Source organism: Babylonia areolata, chromosome 4 (genome assembly GCF_041734735.1).
Source record: "Babylonia areolata isolate BAREFJ2019XMU chromosome 4, ASM4173473v1, whole genome shotgun sequence".
In the NCBI taxonomy this organism is placed as follows: domain Eukaryota; kingdom Metazoa; phylum Mollusca; class Gastropoda; order Neogastropoda; family Buccinidae; genus Babylonia; species Babylonia areolata.
In genome coordinates, this window is record NC_134879.1 from 31,809,154 (window position 1) to 31,829,801 (window position 20,648).

The 20,648-nt window shown below is 40.9% G+C and overlaps 1 protein-coding gene across 3 annotated transcripts in view; it reads right to left on the minus strand.

Moving 5' to 3' along the window:
• Positions 1-6,174: 6,174 nt before the first annotated feature.
• Positions 6,175-20,648, minus strand: part of LOC143281069 (UTP--glucose-1-phosphate uridylyltransferase-like) — a 52,236-nt gene continuing 37,762 nt past the window's right edge. For all 3 annotated transcript variants that reach the window (XM_076585990.1, XM_076585989.1, XM_076585988.1), the window contains 7 exons: positions 20,437-20,525; positions 17,780-17,880; positions 16,147-16,243; positions 14,966-15,044; positions 12,280-12,443; positions 11,649-11,753; positions 6,175-10,667 (listed from right to left, as the gene is read on the minus strand). In XM_076585990.1, the coding sequence (XP_076442105.1) occupies positions 10,560-10,667; positions 11,649-11,753; positions 12,280-12,443; positions 14,966-15,044; positions 16,147-16,243; positions 17,780-17,880; positions 20,437-20,525 (743 nt within the window). In that variant the 3' untranslated portion in view covers positions 6,175-10,559. The remainder of the gene's footprint in view (positions 10,668-11,648; positions 11,754-12,279; positions 12,444-14,965; positions 15,045-16,146; positions 16,244-17,779; positions 17,881-20,436; positions 20,526-20,648) is intronic.

The window sequence follows — 20,648 nt, forward strand, 5'->3', positions numbered from 1 at the left end:
CATCCAAAGTCCAGTCTTTGAGGTCGCACCAACACCGTGCCACCCTCCTTCCTTCCACCCCCCTCCCTTACCCCCACTCCCTAGTCAGCAGCCTTTGGTCAGCAACGCCACGTCACCCCCCCCAGCTGTAGGAACATGTGCAGTTATGTGATGTCTGCCGCAATCCCCGTGCTGAAATAGATATTGGCGTGTTCAAAACATGCTTGTGTCGGCATGTCAGAACATCCCGTGTGGCGGCCTGTCTTTCAAGTCGTTCCCCATCTCCCCTTTCACGAACGCAGTTGAGGCAGATGGCGGGACTTTGGAATGTAAGCTGGGGAGAATTTATGCTAATGTGAACTTTGATCATGCCGGCTAACATGTCGACAGTTGTATTGTCCTGTCTCCCCAATCGCTTTGTGGCGTAAATGGGTGAACTTGTCACAGTATGTGTAAACAAGTGGGCTGAATTGTAGCAAATCAGATCAATCTGTTGGATTGGACGAATCGAGATTAAGCAGTGAATCTGTCAGTCATTCACGTAGCGTCACTAGGATAAGCAAAGATTGGTTATTTCAGTTCAACTACTTGGGGGAGTGAGTGTTGTAGCTTGCATTAGTATGCACAGTAATTTGTGGGAAGGGATAAAACCAGTCAGCACAGCCAGTTCTTAGCTGTCTCCCAGAAAAACTGACTGACACAGGGTGACTGACTGATCAGTGATGTGAGGAACAAGGAAATCCTTGTTGGGCTGTGAGTACATGACTTGTAATGGTTTTATGTTATGTTGATAACTTAGTTGTGTTGGGAAACTATGTTTTATGTCAGTGGACAGCTAGTTTAAGTTGATCTTGTGGTTTGTGGAAAGAAAAGGGGTTAATGTGTTAATCATGAAAGCTACCCTCTGAGGGAAGTAATGGCCTATATCTTTTGAGTCTCTCTCTCTCCCCCCCCCCCCTTCTGTTTTGTTACAGATATCTTGTTCTGTATTTTTGATGTATTACTTACTTGTTTTGTATATAGTAGGTGGTGTTGGTTCAGTGTGAACTGAACAGATCTATTGGCACAGTATGGTATGTCACTGTTGGTGGCAGGTAAGCTTAATGAAGCTTGTTTTTACCACACATAGATCTATGTGTGAGAGGAGTGCATACTGGTGGACATGTGATGAAAGGTGCTGAGAGGGTATAGGCCTTTTATGTCAGTGATGTCCAGATATTTGAGATTTTATCTGACCTGGTTTTTGGTTGTGTGTTTGTGTTCCAGGTGTGCTGCTTGTAGATGCTGCTTGTAAATGTGCTTGTAGGTGCTGCTTGTAGATGCTGATTGTAGGTGCTGCTTTAGGTGTAGGGTGAACTGCTTAGTGTGTGTGCTGTATTGTAAAGTAAACACTCTATAAAAACCACTCCATGTGGCCCTGCTATTAGTGTGAGGAGAGAGAGCGAATGAGTGCAAGTGAGTGTGTGCATCATCAGTCGATCCTATATCCCCCTGTCTGCTCCCCTCTCACTTGGAATTGAACCAACCACACTTTCGAAAACAGCAGCTTTTACAGCAAGAACAGTAGAAAGACAGTCAAGGATAATATGACAGGAAGACTTGGATAAATGTTAACTTCTATGTCATGATGGTCTAAGTGCTTTCGTTTAACATGTATAAGATGGATTTGTCATTGTAAAGAGAACAAAGCTACAGATAACATTTAGCTGGTACACCAGGTTCCATATTGAAGTAGTCATGGACATAGACTGATGACTGAGGGCGTGGGTTCAAACCCCAGCATCAGACATATATTAGTGAATAAGTGTTTAACTCTTTTTTGATTTTATTTCTTAATTCATTATTGCCCCACCTAGCTCATTACCGAAAACAATTGTGCTTTAGGTTCAAATAACAAAAAGTGATGCCCCATAGTCACGCATCATTCATTTCTGTGAGGCATCAGTCAGTTGCTCGAATTTCCTGACTGCTACAGATCATGTTTGTTATCCTGGGCCTCTGATGATGCTGAGATGGGTTAGGATAGCTCAGAGACACTGGTCGATGATCCTGAAGTGCCAAAAGTGAACTAAGAGACAATTTGTTAAAGAAATACAATGCCTTTGCCTTCACAAAATAAGTTAACTGGTCTGAATACCTAGATACAGTATATCTCTAATTATTGCACTGTCTGCTGCAAAAATAAAAGAAATACAATGTCTTTGCCTTCACAAAGTAAGTGAATTGGTCTTAATACATAGATACAATATAATTATTGCACTGTCTGCTGCAAAAAGTCTTAATACATAGATACAATATAATTATTGCACTGTCTGCTGCAAAAATACTTTAAAATGTACAACAGAAGAACAAGAGAAAGAAAGGAAAACAAAACAAACTTGGAAATGCAAAGAAATGTTTTGTTTGTTTTGGGTGTGGCAGCAAAAAAACATTCCACTCAACTTCTAATTCTTCCACTCCCTCTCAAGTCTGCTCTGGGGTTGGTAGGTCCGGATATATGACAAAAGGAAACTTAGGATAAAACCTTGTCACACAGTCTTAAACATATGAAATGGAACTCTGAAGTGGTGTTGTCATCATCCTTATAGAAAATTGTCTCTCTGTATTGGCTAACGGCTTTTCTTTCTCATTCTCATGACAACATTTTTGATTTCCCTGTCTGCTCAGTTCATCCTTTCATTAAGTTAATCAATGCCAGAAGTCATTGTGTTGATGGTGGGTTCAGAATGAAATCAGGAGTACCAGTGACAGCATTACATGCATGCATGACCACTTGTGTGTGTGGCTGGAAAGGCTATAGTGTGAGTGTATGTGTGTGTGTGTGTGTGTGTGTGTGTGTGTGTGGTTGAGCAGGTGGGCGAGTGTGTGAGTGTGTTGTTGAGTTGGTGGGCGAGTGCATGTGTGAGTGGGGGGTGAGAAGGGGTGAGAGAGAGAGAGAGAGAGAGAGAGCGTGTGTGTGTGTGAGTGCATGTATGTATGTTTGTGCATGTATCTGCATGTGTTTGTGCATGCACACTTGTGTTTTAGCGTGTGTATGTATGTGTGTGTATGTGGTTGGGCAGGTCGGTGTATGGTACATCACAGAAAGATATGTTAAAAAAATTCTCTTTTTATACTCTTGGGCTGGGTGGGAAAAAGCATGAACATTTGCTGATCTCATTACCCTTGTGGAAAAGACTTCATTTCATTTTGTTTTGTTTCACATCTACCTCATATGGCATGTTGGAGTGGTGGCCAAGAACATAAAGATCCTGGTTAGGAAGCAAGGGTCCTAAGTTTGTACCACACATGGATCAGCAGTTTTACACCACGCCACCATTCCAAGCCCCCTCCAATCTCCCCATCCACCTTACCCCTGGCCTCTTCCACAAGACCTTGAGTTCTAATCTGCATGTTGGTCTTTTGGATGAGATGAAAAACCATGGTCCACAGTGCAGCATGCACTTTGTGCATGTAAAAGAATGCACAATAAAGAGTTGTCCCTGGCTAAATTCAGCAGAAAAAAAAGTTGCTTTGAGTGGTAAATAAATATACATGCAGACAGGGAAAAAAAGAACAAGAGGCAAAGCCTTCAAGACTCACTTGTACTTCATACTTTATCCAGTAAAGAAATCATGAGGAGAAAAAAAAAGAGATTTAAAAAATTGTTGAAAAGTGCTCTGTATTAAATATGATATATAAGATAAGCTCGAGAGAAAAAATAAAAAAGGCTTGTGAGCTGGATCGAACCATGCATTAGCAGACTAATCCCCACTGACGTCGTTTGAATAATTCTTATATTCAAAGCAATGTTGATTGTTTCTTCTTTGTGCGATAAATAGATGTAATTGTAGTGGATGTAGTAATGCCATTTAAGTCGTGTTTTATGTGTTTTTGATTACATCTTGAATATTCTTTTATCTCAGTAGTGGAGACATTGCCATCACTTCAAGCACATTGCAACACGATAGATCTCTAGATTTGCACAAACCAGTCTATAACAGGCTGGAAGAACAATCGATTCAATTTTTCTTTTATGTTCATTCCAGTTAACTCAAGTGTCCACATTAGAATATTTGTATGCCGTAAACACATTGATGGTGTAGTTGGTATCACTGTAGTGTATTCTGTCCAGAATGTGTATTTCTTTCCTTTTATTTGTGAACAAGAAAAACAAGGTCATGTCATCTTCAAATACAACCCACCTTCTAGAAACTCAGTGGGAAGCGGTTTTTTGAATTTTCGGATTTCAGAACGAATCTCAACAAAATAAACCGTTAATAATTCAGAGAGATGGCTTAACTCGGGAGACTTACAACCTGCTATTGGTATGACTGTGAAGATTTGTTTTCATACTGTTTTAGCCTAATTTGGTATTGGCAAAGTATTTCCAAAGAAAATAGCAATGTTAAAGTTTACCATGGACACACAGACATAGGCAACCGAACACCAGGTTATAACATAGACTCACTTTGTTTACACAAGTGAGTCAAAAAAGTGGCAGCCAATTATAGTGACACACTCTCTGCAGGAAAAGCAGCCTGAATTTCATACAGACAAAACCTGGTAAGGCTGATGAAAAAATACCATTTCCCACTACCACTTCTTCCACTTTTTCTTGGGGCCAGCTGAGGTGGAGTGGTGATGGTCTGTTTTAGCATCAATGGCTAAGACCAATAAAAAATATAAAAAAGAGATGGGGGTTGAATCCATTCTTTCTCCCTTTGTCTCTCATTCTCCCTCCCTCTGTGTATGCAAGTACATACAAATCCTCAGTAACAGGTGAGCTTTGTGTTTGCAACACATAAGTGTCATGTTGTTGGAATACTTTTTGTTGCAACAGATTGTGTGAAATTCTGGCTGCTCTCCCTGGTGAGAGCTAGTCACCATGGTGCAACACCACATTTTGCTTTTTCTTCTTTTTTTCTGTCTGCAACTGCATTTTACTATCAAAGTGGATTTTCCTACAGAATTTTGCCAGGGACAATCCATTTGGGAGTAAAAAATCCTGGTCTGTACAAGACTTAAACCTGTGAACATTTTCTGCCTAGTCAGGTGTGTTACCACAAGGACACTGCTCCAGACCTCCCCAAAAATCAAACCAACCATACTTGAGTAGCCCATCCCACAGATTTTCCTCTTGCTGGCTTTTGCTGGTCAGCCTCAATTTGCATCAGTTCAATCAGTGTCCACTGGCCAATAGATGGTGCCAAGGTTGATGGTCATCAATGCTTTCAGAGCTTGTGATTTGAGTCATGCTTCTGCTACAGGTTCATTTTCACTCTGGTTTGTTTTGTTATTTTGTCAATGAACATGATAACACAGACAAACGTGGACAGATTTTCCTGAAATTTTGTGGAAAAATTTTAAGGGAAAGATTTTGTTGGTGATCTTATTGGTAGCCCAATGTATTCCAGAGACTTTTTAAAAGGAGTCTTCATCCTCATCTTTGGGGGATACAATAAACAGTTAACAGTCTGTGTGTTATCTTGAGAAAACACTTTATGTGCAGAAGATCAAATGCGCACATTAAAGATCTTGTAATCCATGTCACAGTTTGGAGGGTAAGGGAACAAGAACAATCCCAACATGCATACCTCTGAAAACAGCATGGCTGCCTACATTATTTGGTACGCTCAAAAGCCACATTCTTCTAAAGCATCTGGACTGCCACAGCCTGAGTCACATGGTCATAATGATGGGAAGGGAAAGAACTCTGGAAAGCTGAAGATTTACACATTTTATCTAGAGTGGTGTATATGGCATATCCCCAGAGCATTTTTTCAACTTTTGGCTGATTGTCCTGGAAAATGCTTAATGATTTGAAAACCCACTTTCTACTTTTTTTTAATTTTTATTGGTAGTCAAGGGGTATAGTTTCTTTGTCTCAAATCAAATGCATACAAATCTTTACTTTGAAGCTCTCAACAAGCAGAACATTCCCAGAGAAGGGGTTTGAAATGAATATCAATTGCTTGCATTTCTGCAACAAGTTCAAGTCCTTTTGAAGATGTGTTCATACAAGTGTGAAATAGTGAACTGTTACAATTCTTTTTATATAGAATTTCTATTTAAAATGAAGAATTCATTTGCATTTTGGTTTCTTATTTTCATATTTATTTGTTAGTACTGAGCTTTACTTACATTAATCAAACATGTTTACAGTTACACACACACACACACACATTTTGCCAAAGTGAAACTCAAACAGCATGATCAATATTTTCCCACTGTTGTGAATAAAACTGCATTTCCCATATCATGCACAAAAACAGGTCAAAACCCAAACGTGCAACAGCGCACATGCAAACTGTGTGCAGTTTCAAAACATGCTAACCAAGGCAAACAAACCACTGACTTTTTTTTCAGAATACTATTCAAACAAGAGTATTTATAACAATGATCATAATACTGCAAAGACAAAGATCAACAAATCACAAAGCAAAATGAAAGATTTGTCAATATTACAATCTTGTAAATTGCATTTTATCTAATACATCACATTCAAATATTGCCAAACTGTCATTCTTCATGTATGAACACATGCTCATATAATACATCAATAAAATTTTCAACAAAAACATTAACAGTAAATCCCACCAAAACACACAAGCAAATAAATATATAAGCATTCACTGCATGTGTGTGTAAGTTCTTCTCAAATGCACAAAAAAAAGGAAAAAAAAAGAGAAAAAATCACTTAATAAACTGACACATGCAATAAACGCTTTTACACACACACACACACAATCAATCATGTTTGTGAGTCAGTCTATGTTGACATATATCTCAGTTAGAATAAAATCTTAGGAATAAAATCTAAAGGAGAAAAAAATAAACACACATAAAATTAAGACTGTCTTCAGCAAGACATGTTTTGGAGAAAACTGATACATATAATCTTTATTTTTCTGTCTAGAACTTTGACAGCTATCTACAAAAGCAAAACCCACAAGCACCTATGTAACAGATTTCTACAACCATTTTCAACAGAGCTGTAAGCAAATGTCACTTTCACTCCATCTTCTAAAAATGAACACCTGTGACTTGCAGGATCCAAGCCTCACGTATAATATAGTGCTTTTGAATGAGATTCTGGATTTGTAACATACTGAGTTGTAGCTGCACAACTTTAGTATTGTTCAAAAGCTTTTAATATAAACAACACAGACAGGTCAAAGGTCAGTGGTGCTGATGCACCAAAAAAAAAAAAAAAAAAAAAAGAAAAAGAAAAAAAAAGGTCAAAGTGCAAAAGAACTGAAGACAACAGTGCAGGCATGGTTACAAACAGATGAGAAATAAAAGTAAAAAGAAAGCTGTTGCAGATCCCATGCTCTGACCATCTGCTTTCAGATCTGAATAATAATTATGTTGAACAATATTACCACGGAAGCACAAAGTAAAAACATGTACACGAAAACATTCAGTGGAAATACAAACAATACCAAATGTGCTAAAAAAACACAATTGCATTAAAAAAAAAAACAGAAGTAGAAAGAAAGGAAGTATGTGAAAGTCTGGAAGTATGAGTCGCTGCATCCATAACTTGATGAGTATTCATTTCGGCATTTACACACAATCTTTTCTGACCTCAAGACAGGTATTCCTAGAGCACCATTGTCCTCTGGATTTTAGACCTGCAGATGGATGATCAGCGCTGCACTGTCTTAATCCTCATCAGTAATATATCACTATCCATGCATTCAATGCTTACATGCTTGCACCAGTAACTGTTTCTAACAGTAACACACACATACACATGAAAGCACATGTGCATCCAAACACACACACACACACACACAATCTGAAAATGGATCACAAACAACTTCTTTCCTAGCTTCCAAATAAAAAATCTGACAAAACAAAGGCATGGCAAAACTATGATTTTCAACAATTATGTATAGTTTATTCAGTTTTGATGCAATCCACAGTTTGTTTGGATTCATAATGTTTCTAAATACTTTGCTATAGAAAATTCACAGAGTAAATAAAAATAGAAAAAAAGAGCAGCAGACATACAGTTTCAATAAAACAACACATGAAGAATGAAAACTATGCATGGGTTAAAACATGCACACATGAACACATCTTGTACACACCCAATATGAACACACACACACACACATGCACCCATGTATGTAGTTATGTAGTTTACATAGTTTAGAAAACATACGCAAGCATATATGGCACATGTGCATTTCCACACATGCACAAACATACACACTGTCATACAAACTGGGTGTGTAACATAAATGGCTGACAGTAAAAAAAAGAAAAAGAAAAAGAAAAAGCAACTGGTGACCTCATCATTTGCATTTCGGTTAAAGGTCCTCTTTAGGCCCCACCAAGGCAGTAAATTCATATCCACTGTGCCAAGAGCTTGGCAGCAGAATGCAGCCAGTGCCCAATCCTCTCCTTCCCCCCGTTTTCACCTTCCCAGGCCACAGTCAGCTACCCATTCACACCTGGGTGGAGTGAGGAAAATCGGAGTAAAGTGGCCTTTCCCAAGGACACAACACCATGCCCAAAATATGGCCTTGAACCCTGATCGCTGGATCAGAACGCCTGACCAACTCTGCCACGGAGCCTCCAAATGATCAGGATATGCAACACACACACACACACACACACACACACACACACACAAGGTTTTGAAAGTAAACAACTGGTTATCTTACCATTTGGGTATCCATGTATCAACACACTTAAAGCCAGAAATGGAATACCAGTGGACTATCTAAAAAGAGAGACAGACAGACAGAAATTACCATTTTATCTACCTTAAAATACTCTGCAGTGAAAACAAAAAAGTTTCATGTGCCAAACTTTGTTTCAGGATACATTGTTTTGACAAATCACCATCTTTTCTTAATAAACTCCACCCACACAACCTTTAGACATTTCCAGGATTCTTTTTGTTTGTTCTTTTAAAACCTTCCAGGCTTTTCATCAATATTCATAATTATGCTTCTCTTCATCAGTCACACCATCAAAGATCTCTCACAAACTTATGAACTCTTCACAAACATTGGTAAGTATTCTTCTTCATCACTGATCTTTCAGAATCAGACATTTGCCCATTTCACATGTTTTCTGGAACAAAGAATTCAAACCAATTAATAAGGCACAGAACAATTACTGAGAAATCTTAGACAGCTGTCCCAATTAGTTCACTTCCAAAGCTACGTCGATCTGTCATGGAGAGGAAAAGAAGCAGGACAGACAGGTTGAAGGAAGGAAGGGAGTGTGGGCACTGGCAAGAAGTGCATGATACCAAGGATGTTTTACCTGCGCAATCCATCATGTCCTAGTAGTGATTTTCTACCCAGATCACCACAACACAACACCCTCACACCTAATTTTGGTGCTGCAACCAAAACAAACACCCCCACGACTGAAAAAGATCCACCAACACCAAAAAACAAAATCATGGAACAGGTATCCCACTTTTTTTTCCTTCTGCAAACAAATCAGTCCAATTTTCATCAAAAGCCACTGTCTTTGTATAACTGTTTCCATTTCAAAAGCCACCACATTCTGCACACTTAAGTGCTTCTACTCTTCACTCCTAAACTGTAGCAGTTTTTCTCTTCCCCCCATCCCCTCCAAAAAAATATCATGGATACTCCCTCTTAGTCATACATTTATACACACCAGTGCACTGAACATAAAACCTGAAAGACTAGTGTTGAAGACTAGTTCTTGCAATATGCACATCCGTCAGACAAAAACAAACCAAATGATCACAATCAGACAAGACATCTTTTTTTCTCTTTTCCTATTTTTTTAGGTTAATTTTTGTTTTTGTTTTGGGAATACCATACCAGGGCAAACCTACTTCTATAGGAAGCAGATTAAGAAATAAATACCACCTGAGTTGAACACACATGTGGAAACAAACACACACATAGTGAGGGAAGGGAATGGGACAATGAGAGAGAGAGAGAGAGAAGGGTGGACAGACAGAGAGACAGAGAGAGAAACAGACAGGGAGAGAAAGAGAAAACAAGAAAGAGAGAGAGAGAGAGAGAGAGAGAAGGGTGGAGAGACAGAATCAGAGAGAGACAGACAGACCGAGAGAAAGAGAAAACAAGAAAGAGAGAGAGAGAGAGAGAGGTGGAGAGACAGAGACAGACAGACAGAGAAAGAGAGACGGACAGCAAAAGACAGAGAACGAGAGAAAAGAAAGAGAGAGAGAAAGAGAAAAGAAAGAGAGAGAGAGAGAGAGAGAGAGAGAGAGAGAGAGAGAGAGAGAGAGAGAGAGAGAGAGAGAGAAGATCTAACATACAGAGAGACAGAAAGAGAGAGATAGATTTACAAGAGACAGAGAAAGATTTATCACAGATGCCCCCGCCCCACCCCCACCCCCTCATCCCCTCCACCCCCCAAGACAACTTGTGAATGATCCATTGAGATCCAAAGACATCTCCAAAGACAGACAAACACCAGTAGAAGAGCAGGAGAAAGAAAAAAGGGAAAACAGACAGGAGAAAGAAACACACCATCACTACTTGCAACCCGCCTCTACAAAACACACACACACACACAATGCACTGCGGGACACTCCAGTTCTCTGTTGCTTTGGATTAGCCGGCCCACTTTTAATGATCCAGAATTCGGAGGTTGCCTGAGACGATTTTGTTCTCCAGGATGGCACCCGGTGGGATGTCGATCCTCTCCCCGTGATTGGCAATGATGATCACCGTCCCCTGATGCCGCAAAGGACACAACCCCCCCACCCCAAAGAAATCACATATTAGTGTTTCAACTTATCATCTGATGTACTCATCTTTTCACATGATCATTACTGTATCAATTCATCAGTTGATGTACTTATGTTTTCACACATCATTGTATCGATTTGTCAATTAATGTACTCATATTTTAACATATCATTGTACCAATCTGTGAACTGATGTACTTATAATATCACATATTATTGTATCAATCTGTCAACTGATGTACTTACATTTTCATGTATTATTGTCCTAATTTATCAAATGATGTGCTTATATACATCACTGAATATTACTGGATTAATTTATCAGATGACATACCAGAAATATATATTTACACATGTTACTGATTTAACTCATCAATTTTGTATTTATATATTTACGTATATTATTGTGCAAATTTTTCAAATGATCTATTTACATTTCATCTTATTTACTTTTTAACGTGATTATTTATCCAACGAGTTACATATCCTAAACATGTGGGAATAAAAGAAGAAAAAACAACAACAACAACAAAAAAAAAAAGGGGGGACATTTCTGCCTTGGTCAGAAAAAAAGAAAAGAAAAAAAAAGAAAAAAGAAAAACAATCATCCAACTCAGCAAACTACCATCATCCAGATCACCACCCAAGCAAGCAAGCACCACACCCATCACCAACCCCCCCCCCCCCCCTTTCCTCCAAAAATGAACCTAACCAACCCTTCCCCACACCCCCCAACACCATCCTAATCCCCACCCAGCTGACAACCTACCCTTAGTTTCACATCTTTTACGAAGGTCAGAACAGCCTAACCTCAGTTTCGCATTTTTTCTGAAGGTCACGACAACTTCCCTTAGTTTCACATCTTTTCTGTAGGTCACGACAACTTCTCTTAGTTTCACATCTTTTCTGAAGGTAACAACAACCTACTTTTAGTTTTGCATCTTTTCTGTAGGTCACGACAACCTACCCTTAGTTTCACATCTTTTCCAAAGGTCACGTCGCCAGACACAGTCAGGTGGTCAAGGTCAAGGACGTCAGGGATGCTGGCAAAGCGACGGAGGAAGTCCTTCACCTTGATTGTGAACAGAAAAAAAAAAGAAATTAAAAAACCATGTTCAAACAGGTTTTTACTCACAAAATATAAAGGCTTAAACAAAAGCATGTCACTTTCTTTTACAATTTCTTTAGAAACTTTTAAAAGCTGTATAAACCCTGCAGGTAATTCAGTGTGGAGTATTAGAGTATCCAGCTTGAACAAACAAATAAACAAAAGAACAAACCCCCCCCCAAAAAAAAAACCCCACACATCTTAAAATGATGACGGTGATGACAACGATAACAATTACAATGATGATGGCAATAATGATAATAATAACAATAATAATGACAGTAATAAGTATAATTGCGATGCTAGCGTTACTGGGTAATTTATCCCTAGCCTGTCACATAAGAAAAACAAAACAGAATTTAAAAAAAACCTGACTGTCAACATATTTCTTTTCATAATGTAAAAGTCTTACGACTGACGACCACAAAGGGCTATCAGCCTAGGGGCAGGCTACAACAGCAGACAGAGAGCAGCGGCCTTCAGCCCTTACCTTGGTGAAGTGCGTGCCCAGTTTGACCAGGGGCACGGAGGGGAAGGCGCGTTGTGGCGACATGACCAGCGCTCCCGTGCTCAGGTGGTACAGGTTGCTCATGATCACCAGCAGGTCCGACGTGGTCTTCACAGGTAGGAAACGACTGCGAGGCACATTCACACCTGGAAACATGCGTGAGTAATGACTGCGAGGCATGTTCACGCCTGGAAACATGGCAGCAGTGACTGCGAGGCATGTTCACGCCTGGAAACATGCGTGAGTAATGACTGCGAGGCATGTTCACACCTGGAAACATGCGTGAGTAATGACTGCGAGGCATGTTCACGCCTGGAAACATACGTGAGTAATGACTGCGAGGCATGTTCACACCTGAAAACATGCGCGAGTAATGACTGCGAGGCATGTTCACGCCTGGAAACGTGTGTGAGTAATGACTGCGAGGCATGTTCACACCTGGAAACATGCGCGAGTAATGACTGCGAGGCATGTTCACACCTGGAAACATGCGTGAGTAATGACTGCGAGGCATGTTCACACCTGAAAACATGCACGAGTAATGACTGCGAGGCATGTTCACGCCTGGAAACATACGTGAGTAATGACTGCGAGGCATGTTCACGCCTGGAAACATGCGTGAGTAATGACTGCGAGGCATGTTCACGCCTGGAAACATGCGCGAGTAATGACTGCGAGGCATGTTCACACCTGAAAACATGCACGAGTAATGACTGCGAGGCATGTTCACACCTGGAAACATGCGTGAGTAATGACTGCGAGGCATGTTCACACCTGGGAACATGCGTGAGTAATGACTGCGAGGCATGTTCACACCTGGAAACATGCGTGAGTAATGACTGCGAGGCATGTTCACACCTGGGACATGCGTGAGTAATGACTGAGAGGCATGTTCACGCCTGGAAACATGCGTGAGTAATGACTGCGAGGCATGTTCACACCTGAAAACATGCGCGAGTAATGACTGCGAGGCATGTTCACACCTGGAAACATACGTGAGTAATGACTGCGAGGCATGTTCACGCCTGGAAACATGCGTGAGTAATGACTGCGAGGCATGTTCACGCCTGGAAACATGCGTGAGTAATGACTGCGAGGCATGTTCACACCTGGAAACATAGTTAACCCTTTCGCTGCCAGGAAATTAAGAATAAAGTGAAATCTATTTGTCAGTGTTTTTTCCACAAAAAACGGGTACGTATTTTCAAAAAATTCTGTGCTTTGTTAATGGAGAAAGACCCATAAAAGTATATATTTTCTGCAAGGTCAAAGAATAAAGAATACAAAACACATGATGTTTTCCCATTTTATATGTTTTCAGTGACATGCTGTTGTTTTGAAATCAGTGTTTTGTTTTTTTTTGTCACATTTTCAACTTATTCATTACAAACATTTGTCAGGTAATTTGCACTAAAACATCATATTTTCTGGACAAATGGATAATACTTGCACACACAAATTATACTAGAACAACCACAATAAAAAGAAAAAAAAAAGAGACAGATACACAATGCATTGTGATTTCTCCAAGTGATGATATGTATGTGGAGCCATGCCCCCTCAGTCTGCAACCCCCCTCCTCTTCACCCCTCTCACACACGGTCACTTCATCCAGTTCTCATCAGATCGCGTTGGCTGAGTGCCAAGAAAATCGCTCACACCGTGTCCCGCTAAAATGCAGTCACTTTCTGTCGTCGCTACAGCTGTACAGTCCGCATCACTCACTGAGTGATGTATCTTGGCCAGTCTCTTCATTGCTCCCTTTATTTTCTATCAAATCATCCTACAAAAGTTCATCACTGTTTTCTCCTTTGAATTTACGCTTCACTTCTTTCTGAGCATCAGCTAAAGAAAGCAATCTTGGTTGGTTTAGTGCACCATGATCGCATGTCTTGAGCATGTCCGACATTTTGTTGAGTGAGCAAGGAGGGGAGGCAGGCAAACACTGCGGCAGTAATCCAACCAAAACGTTTAAATAAAGGACTGCCTCATGACGCAAATGGGGTTTCTAACTATGAATAGAATCTAGAAAGACTGCATTTGTGAAACAGCTTCAATTTCAATTTAAAGAATGTGTAAAAGTATGCAAACTGATCTATATATGCTACACAACATCTTAAGAAAAAAAAAAAGAACAGATGCCTGACTGTTGCATAAACCAACTTGACAGTCAGGCCTCGAGAGCCTACCCCAGGTTTCTGTAAAAAGAACATGAAGTGAAGTAAAATAAATAAACAAAAATAAGGCAAATAAGCAAACACATTAAAATGTAATAAAAATGAAAGACACATGAAAGCAGCCTTGTCTTGGGTCACAGTAATGCATGGAATTGAATGACTGGCATCAAAGCACTTGGATGTGTCTCTGCACAAGATCCAGTGCTGCATGAATACTTTTAATGTCCAGGGCCTCATCTGGTATGCGGCCTCCTGGCGAACTACCATTAACAGTTCTCTGTGGGCTGCTAATACTGTGACTGACAAAGGAATCCAGGTGTAACTGTGCATGGGGGACGTGGAGTGAGAGGCGTGGGAGAAATGCCAGTGAAACAGTGCATATAAAGGGGCAGCAACCCCCCCCCCCCCCCCCACAAGAAACCAATGAATGATCACTGTCAGCATGATGCTGAAGCGTGGCCCTGTGGGCACTGACTGACTGACTCACTCACCTAGGGCCCCCTCAAAACTCTTGATGGCTGCTCCCACTGCCGTCTCCAGTTGCAGCACGTTCAGACCGTTGTCCAGGGTCTGTCAGACATCACATCACATCACATAGCACAGTGAATCGCACATCACATCACATATTACATCACATCATATCACATCACATGGTATATCATATATTGCATCACCTATTACATCACATCATTATTGCATCCCATCAGATTTCACATCGCATTACAACATGTATCATAATACACATCACATCAAATCATGCATCACATCACATATCACCTCACACCTATCACATCAAATCACGCATCACATATAACATCACATCACAGATCACATCACATTATATCACATATCATATCACATCACACGACATCTATCACATCCCATCCTGTCACACCACATCACGTTACATCATGTCACGTCACATCAAATCAAATCAGGAGGGACATTCAGACTGTTGACCAGGGTCTTTCAAACACATCACATTGCAGTGATAATAACTATTATCTAAGCTCTATTAAGCAGAGACAGAGAGGAGGAGGAGGAGGGGGGGGGAGAGACAGAGTATGGTAAGGATAGATAATGCAATTATGATGAAAAGGTACTGACTAAAGCAAACGGGGCAAACAATAACACAGTCATCATAAGAAAGTAAAGACTAAATCACACTGTCAATACTTATCGCATGGCTAACTGCAAATGGGACATTTCTGGGCTGATAATCCTGTAGGTTCTAAACACCAAATCAGAGAGAAACTACAACAATGTTATAGTGTCGGCTAAATTTATGTTAAAACGTCCTAGTTCAACCATATCTGGTTACGTCCACATCAAATTTCAAACCAAGTATTAAACACTGCTTTCCATCCAATACTGCATGTGCTTGCCCAAGAAATTCCAAAGTTGATGTTTACCATGGAGACACACACACATGCACACACACACACACACACACACACACATGAACATTCCCCACACACTGACACACTCACATTTACACACACTCACCCACATTTCCCCTCCACACACATGCTCATACACAATCACACAACACCCCCCCTCCCACACACACACACAAAATCCAACCCACCCACCAATCCATCCACTTCCACACACACTTACAAACTCAAATGCCCACAGACACACCCACACCCAACCACCCACACGTACTTACCTTGGGGTTCAAGATGATCTCCATGTGCAGTGACTTGTCTTCCACCACTCTCTTGATGGCTGGCAGACTTATCCACAGATTGTTGGTGTTGAAAATCCTGACAATCACACGCCACACACCACCATAGGATGCCTTCATCATCAATCACAACAACAACAAACAACAGCAATAATAATAATAATGATGATGATGATGATGATAACAATAATGACAACAATAACAATAATGATAACAACAATAATAACAGTAATGCATTTTGACACTCACACCTCCCGTACAGGGGGAGCTTGTGGCGTTTACAATAAAACACTACATGTACATAAACACACATGCTTAAGTACACCATACACAAACATGTGTATACATAAACATGCAAACATCCCCTCCTCCAACCCCTCCCCTCCCCCCCCTTCCCCACATGACCATCAGAAGTTCAAGAAGCATGTAAGTCATTAAGATGGAAGGTAGAACAGAAGAGATGTGTCTTTAAACTGAACTGGGGAATCCACATGACAGACTAAGAATGTCAGTTTGTTCCATACCGCTGGGCCAAGATTAGAGACAAAGCGTTGACCTTGGGATTTTTTTAATTGCTTTGGGGAACTGTCAGCACTATAGAATCAGCAGCCAAAGGTAGGAGTGTAGATCAAAGGTAAGTCACAAAGGTAACTGGGTGCAGTATGGTTATACTGGACACAGACTTAACCTGGTCATGGCGCCTGGTGGTTAAAAGGTAGGAGATTTTTCTGATCTCCCAGGTCAACAGACATCCAGACCTGCTGGTACCTGAACCTCCTTCATAAGTATACACATGCAGAAGATCAAATAAGCACATGAAAGATCCTGTCAGCCCTCACAAAGTTATGGAAACAAGAACATACCCAGCATGCAATCCACCATACCCCGAAAATGGAGTGTGAGTGCCTACACGGCGGGGATAAAAACACACATGTAAAAACCCAGCCATGTATATAAGTAAACAAGGGAGGCACAGCCAACGAACAAAGAATAGGAACACGGACTGACAGACACACATATTTTCCATCTGTCAAGTGTTCATACTAAACACAGACAAAACAGCAACTGACAAGACAAAAAAAATGGTGCAACTCTATGGCTTTCAGATCTAATGTCCTTGGAAACCGCACTTGTGATAAGAATCTGTCTTGAGTCCACCAAAACAATAAATTTCACTCCAAGATGTCAAAAATGCATTATAAGTATGTCAACCGTTCTAAAACAAACAATACGTAAATAAATGAGCAAACAAGATAAGTGATAGAGACCTACGGTGGTGGTGGGGTAGTAACCACTTGTCACATTTGTGGATACAAGGATTAAGATGTCAGTTTGTAAATTATTGACTAATAACATTTCAATGCCACTGCAACCATGTGTCGATTGTGTATAAACACACATGTGAGCCAAAAAACAGAGAGAAGGAAACCACACCAGCAGTTGCCTCAAAACTATTCTCTACAAAGTCTCTCTCTGTATCCGATCAAAGGGCTTAAAGGGAAAATGACAACTACAACAAAAACCTGACAAAATTCAACAATACAGACAGACAAAAAAAAACCCAAAACAAAAAAAACAACAACAACAAAAAACCCCAACTCTCCAAGCCACTGACTTGAACTTGCTGACACTCTTGAACTCGTCCACGTAATCTTTGGGCACCTGGGCAATCTCCAGCAGACGCAGCTTCCCCTCATACTCCACCAGAGTTCCTCCCTGGACACAGGTATGGATATGGATAGGGATACTTTAATCATGCACAGCACACTGCCCATCATCATGGGTTGCAGCTGAACAATCTTTAAAAACATTTCATCAAGTCAGCATCAGTGAGCAGCCCACTGTCAGTCCTTCAAGAAACAGCCAGAGATTGAAACTTGAATGCTTTGTACAAATACATGGAATAGGTTTCTAACTGGGAGAAACAGTGATGGTGAAATTTCAGCTTCAGAGATTAGGCAACCAGGCCACCTGACTTAACAGGTGTTTGACGATGTACTCATTCTTCTTCTTTTTTTCTCCTTAAGGTTTGTTTACAGCATGCCGTTATCTTTCAGGATAAAAATTTTTAAGCCTTCTTTGAAAATACGTCTTTTCCAACAACAGTAATTTCCCAGAGCTGCCGTTGGTTCTAAATGCATGTTTTATTGTGGGGAAGCCGTTTGTCGTTTGTGTGTGGCAGGGTGCTTGCAGGTGTCCGTGCATGTGTCTGGGCATGAGTGCGTGTTGCAGGGATAAGTCTTCTAGAGGGTATCATGGGTGGGTGAGTGGTTGTTCAATGTAAGTATGTAAGTACTGTGCACACATGCATTCTGGCACATGTTTCTCTCTCTCTGTGTGTGTGTGTGTGTTTGGAGGGGAGGTGAGGGGGGGGGGGGCGCAGGGGGTGGGGGGGGGGGGGGGGGGGGTTCAGGGATATGGAGGGGTAGGGGTGAGGATGGAGAAACAAAATGTAAGATGCTTTGAGCAGTATTTCTGGAAGAATGCATAATATAAATGTCTATCATTGTTTCTATTGTTATTATTATTGTTATTATTATTACTATTATTATTATCATTATCGTAAGACAGGTATGTACAGGAATGAGAGTCTTTTGTTCCTTTCCTGCTCATGGAGTGTTGATCATGTATACACCTTTTTTTCCTCTCATGCTTTTATGTACTGCTGTATGCTGTTAGGTGCTTTGTATGTGTATCATTTATATATATATATATATATATATATATATATATTCATGTGTATTATTTACTGATGTTATACTACCCCCCCCACCCCCCACCTCACACATCCCCATATCATCATGCCTGTTGACTTCCCACACTCGCTGGTGAAACTTAAACAAGTCTGTAGAAGAAGACTCATGTAGTTTTTCATGACAAGAGCTGTACTCTGGAGAGAGACTGAGTCACAGTCAGCAGGTTACAGTATGTCAAATGTCAGAGCTAAGACCGAAGTCAGAGTCAGCAGGTTATAGTATGTCAAATGTCAGAGCTAAGACCAAAGTCAGAGTCAGCAGGTTACAGTATGTCAAATGTCAGAGCTAAGACCGAAGTCAGAGTCAGCAGGTTACAGTATGTCAAATGTCAGAGCTAAGACCGAAGTCAGAGTCAGCAGGTTACAGTATGTCAAATGTCAGAGCTAAGACCGAAGTCAGAGTCAGCAGGTTACAGTATGTCAAATGTCAGAGCTAAGACCGAAGTCAGAGTCAGCAGGTTACAGTATGTCAAATGTCAGAGCTAAGACCGAAGTCAGAGTCAGCAGGTTATCGTATGTCAAATGTCAGAGCTAAGACCGAAGTCAGAGTCAGCAGGTTACAGTATGTCAAATGTCAGAGCTAAGACCGAAGTCAGAGTCAGCAGGTTACAGTACGTCAAATGTCAGAGCTAAGATCGAAGTCAGAGTCAGCAGGTTACAGTACGTCAAATGTCAGAGCTAAGATCGAAGTCAGAGTCAGCAGGTTACAGTACGTCAAATGTCAGAGCTAAGACCGAAGTCAGAGTCAGCAGGTTACAGTATGTCAAATGTCAGAGCTAAGACCGAAGTCAGAGTCAGCAGGTTACAGTATGTCAAATGTCAGAGCTAAGACCGAAGTCAGAGTCAGCAGGTTACAGTATGTCAAATGTCAGAGCTAAGACCGAAGTCAGAGTCAGCAGGTTATCGTATGTCAAATGTCAGAGCTAAGACCGAAGTCAGAGTCAGCAGGTTACAGTATGTCAAATGTCAGAGCTAAGACCGAAGTCAGAGTCAGCAGGTTACAGTACGTCAAATGTCAGAGCTAAGATCGAAGTCAGAGTCAGCAGGTTACAGTACGTCAAATGTCAGAGCTAAGATCGAAGTCAGAGTCAGCAGGTTACAGTACGTCAAATGTCAGAGCTAAGATCGAAGTCAGAGTCAGCAGGTTACAGTATGTCAAATGTCAGAGCTAAGACCGAAGTCAGAGTCAGCAGGTTACAGTATGTCAAATGTCAGAGCTAAGACCGAAGTCAGAGTCAGCAGGTTACAGTATGTCAAATGTCAGAGCTAAGACCGAAGTCAGAGTCAGCAGGTTACAGTATGTCAAATGTCAGAGCTAAGATTGAAGTCAGAGTCAGCAGGTTACAGTATGTCAAATGTCAGAGCTAAGATCGAAGTCAGAGTCAGCAGGTTACAGTATGTCAAATGTCAGAGCTAAGATCGAAGTCAGAGTCAGCAGGTTATAGTATGTCAAATGTCAGAGCTGCAGCAGTTAGTGTGAATGGTCGGGAGGGTCAGAAAGAGGTCAGGGCCCTGACCTTGACATCTGCCCGTGTCTTGTCGGTGACCTCCATGACAAACTCGGGGGCAGGGCCGCCACCCTGGTCCAGGAGAAAGTTTAGGATGTCTGAGAGTCGTTAAGGCCTGACTGCTTGTCTCACTTCATTTTGGCGGGGGTCACGTTTTATACAAACCCTGAGGTAGTCTCCAAGGGTCCTGACCAGTGCCTTGGGTTCGTGCGCACATCAGG